This window comes from Corylus avellana, chromosome 2 (genome assembly GCF_965113065.1).
Source record: "Corylus avellana chromosome 2, dhCorAvel1.hap1.2, whole genome shotgun sequence".
Taxonomy (NCBI): domain Eukaryota; kingdom Viridiplantae; phylum Streptophyta; class Magnoliopsida; order Fagales; family Betulaceae; genus Corylus; species Corylus avellana.
In genome coordinates this window covers 9798923-9802260 of record NC_142491.1, presented here as the reverse complement: position 1 = coordinate 9802260, position 3338 = coordinate 9798923, and the positions used below count along the sequence as shown (strand labels likewise).

Here is a 3338-nt window from a genome sequence, read left to right as displayed (position 1 = left end):
TCATTGTTTTGATAGTTTGAGGGATAAATTGTCGCAATTGATAGTTTAGATGGTAAATTGTCATTGGGGTGGTAATTTGAGGGAGTTAAGTAGACCTGTTCTTTAATTAGCATATATATATATATATATATATATATATATGTATTATATATTTGATAAATATGTATTTCAATATAATTAAGCTTTATTTCATTAAAAAAAAAAAAAAAAAATTGTGCACGCGAGCACAAAAGACAAAGGGTATCAAAAATTGTATATCACATCAATTGTTTGCAATCAGTAATCGTCGAGCCCGTAGCTAAAAAAATATCAATTATGGCTGTTTCTCTAAGAAAATTTTAGCTCTTATGGAACAATCTATATATACGCATTACCAACATTAGAAGAAGAAAAAAAAAAATTGAACTCCACAAATGCTAAAACACACCGACTTCCCACATTTTTTTTTATTTTTTTATTTTTTTATTTTTTATTGTTGAAATACCAACCTGCTTACAAAGTTTAGAATTACAAGCTATTAAGACGAGGAGGATTACAAAGTTGAGATGTCATGCATACATTGCAACTAACAACGAAGCACTCCAACAAATACTAAACCATTTACACATACTTCAAATTTACATGACTAACTGCACATGGAAATTAATTAACAGAAAGTGAAATACAAATCTATTTGACATAAGGCCTAAGGAAATTAAAGAAAGTCAAACCCAAGACAACAAGGCCAACAATTGAATGCAGTGCCCCTCCACATCGATCCTCTTCAGTGTTGATAAAACAGTCCAACCACATAACATAGTTGCAGATGTACATGTGATATGGATAATGACACTGCTCGATCTAGGGCCATAAGGTTTCGGAAAATAGCTTTAGTCGTCAATATATATGCTCCAAGAAAAGAAACTGCAGGAAAGCTTGACAAAAGGAGCATCTTGTATCTCCAGGTCCTTTTTGTGTTCTTCATGATGGTTGCAACTGGGAGAGTACTCATTGAATGCGAACATATATAATTTCTTAAGAAAAATTTGAGCTCTAAACAAAGAATTCATAAATAGGAGGTAAATTATGGACCGAGGTTTTGATTGATAATATGTTAAATCATTATTTATTTCAAAAATTTTAGTTGAATTTAAGTATTTAATTAATAGTTTAATAGGAAACACAAGAAGAATGAGATTAAGATATGTCATAGGATATATATAGTGCTGAAATACAGACTCCTGGATACAAACTTTCAAATGAAAATATTCCTGCTAAAACCTATTAAGACAAGTTAAAAAAACGATTACAAAGCTGAGATACAAATCCATTAGAGCTAAAAGCAAATCACTCCAACAAACACTAAAGCACACATGCTTCAATTCTTCATGACAAAAGGCCTAAGGAAGTTCACAAAAGTGACACCCAAGACAAAAATTCCAGCAATAGTTGCAGTACCTCTCCAAAAATCTTTAAAGTACACACTTGTCAGGGATGCCACGAGACGGTTCCAAGAGTCATCACAGTGTTCATTGAGCCGTTGATAGAGATTGTAATAACATGATTCACGTTCAACAATCTCATGGCCAAGTGTGTTGATCAGAGTAGTCACTGCTTTGCTGCTACCGCGCCGGTTGACAATCACTTTTCTTTCAACGAGCAAACACACATCTTCTTTAGTGGTGATAAGATAATCCAAAAACAAAACATAATTGCAGATGTATGTGTTTGATGGATAATGACACTGCTCCAGGGCCATGAGGTTTCGGAAAAGAGCTTCCGTTTGGTCATCTATCACAAGTTGTGGGACTTTCAAGATACATCGCACACTCTTGGAGCATTGACGGGATTTCAAGCATGGTAAGCAAGAGAAGAGCCATGAGAGATTCAAGAATGGATGGCGTTCCAAGTGCTTATCCTTTGCAAATTCTATGTCAAGTAACGATTTCTGAGAGGAATCTATGTCAACTAATGCTTCGAATTCCAATCCTGTCTCGTACAGCTTTGTGGCGGTATATCTTAGATGTTTGGCAGGTTTGGGATCAGGTTTTGGATACGAAGGGGAGTAAAAAATTCTGTGCAAATCAGTGAAATGCTTTACTTCCTTATCCATGGGAATTTGGTGCTTACCGGAGAAGAAGAACTCACAGGCAAGCTTAAGAAAGGGAGTAGCTTCTTCTCCATCAAAGGCAGACTTATATAACTTTTGAAGAAACCTAAACGGAAGCTGATTCTCCAATAGTATCAAGTCTTGCTTTATGTGTGATTCTATCCACGCATTACTTAATATATAATCTAATTTTTCATATTTTTCGCGTTCAAAATTCCTCAAGAAAAGCTCAATAATAAAGATGGCATCCAATAAAATCTTTGCAACAAACTCTTTACTGTTACTTATGAGTTCAAAGGTCTCTGAATAGCTTCGGTAGATTTCTTCTTTTTTGCTTTCAATTATGCTTACAAGATCCTTCTCGCTCTTCCCGGTCCTTAAACAGAATTTTTTCAAATATATATGTTTTTGTATTTTCACACCCCACAATTCTACAAGGTCGTGATGAAATGGGCCAATTGAAACCAACTTAGGAGTGTAGGCTTCTTCATTTACCTTTCGAAGTTTTTTGGGAACCTTGTAGATGCAGCACTCAGACCATACCTGAGATTCCTCGCATGGAATGTCAATCATCACCGACTCCTCGCATGTTCCTTTTCCTAGTGAAAAAGCAACAATAACAATCAATTAATGTTTTACTATTTGAAGTTTTCAGACAAACGGAGGATCTATAGATGAACTTTTAACACATCTTATGAAGAAGTACGAAAGAAATGAGTGATCGAAATATATAGATGGTAAGAAACCTGCAGATATCGCTGGCAAGTAGAGCTCCATAATTCCTCCTCTTCAATTCCAAACTCTCAGGGTTTCTCCCACTTAATTTCTTACTGATAATATGTCCTCTATCTCCTCCTTTTGCACCCATATATATTATCATATGATGTACTTTGTGGTCTTTTCCCGTCATTGTGGCAAATAGTGATTAGTTGGTTGGGATTATTACATCAGTATTACTTGATAATTGTCTTTTGTTTTCTCTTCTCAAAATAAAAACATTAATAAACAATTTAAACACAATATTTTGCTGTGATGTCATTGTAAGGTCTCATACATGCAAATACATCATGCTTTCACAAAGCTTAATTATTTCAACCCCTTATACCTATAATGATTTTATTTTTATTTTTATTACAATTTTTAACTCTAGTGAAATTCTATCAAAAAAAAAAAATGGGGAAAGAACCAATCTCCCCTTAATTATATGTGATTATTAAAAAAAGCTCTTTTTGTTTGTTAGTTTTTTGGA

At 34.0% G+C, this 3338-nt stretch overlaps 1 protein-coding gene across 1 annotated transcript; it reads right to left on the bottom strand.

Annotated features, from left to right (window-relative positions):
• Nucleotides 1–1171: 1171 nt before the first annotated feature.
• Nucleotides 1172–2866, bottom strand: LOC132172314 (UPF0481 protein At3g47200-like). Its single transcript, XM_059583794.2, has 2 exons — nucleotides 2836–2866; nucleotides 1172–2688 (listed from the first exon to the last, which is right to left on the bottom strand). Exons 1-2 carry the CDS (start codon nucleotides 2864–2866, stop codon nucleotides 1358–1360), a joined length of 1362 nt encoding a protein of 453 aa, XP_059439777.2. The 3' UTR covers nucleotides 1172–1357.
• Nucleotides 2867–3338: the final 472 nt, after the last annotated feature.

Coding starts and splice junctions, on each gene's coding strand:
- LOC132172314 (XM_059583794.2), bottom strand. CDS start 2,866: ATGGAGCTCTACTTGCCAGCGATATCTGCAG. Junction 2,689..2,835: donor CTTGCCAGCGATATCTGCAG/GTTTCTTACCAT, acceptor CTTTTTCACTAG/GAAAAGGAACATGCGAGGAG.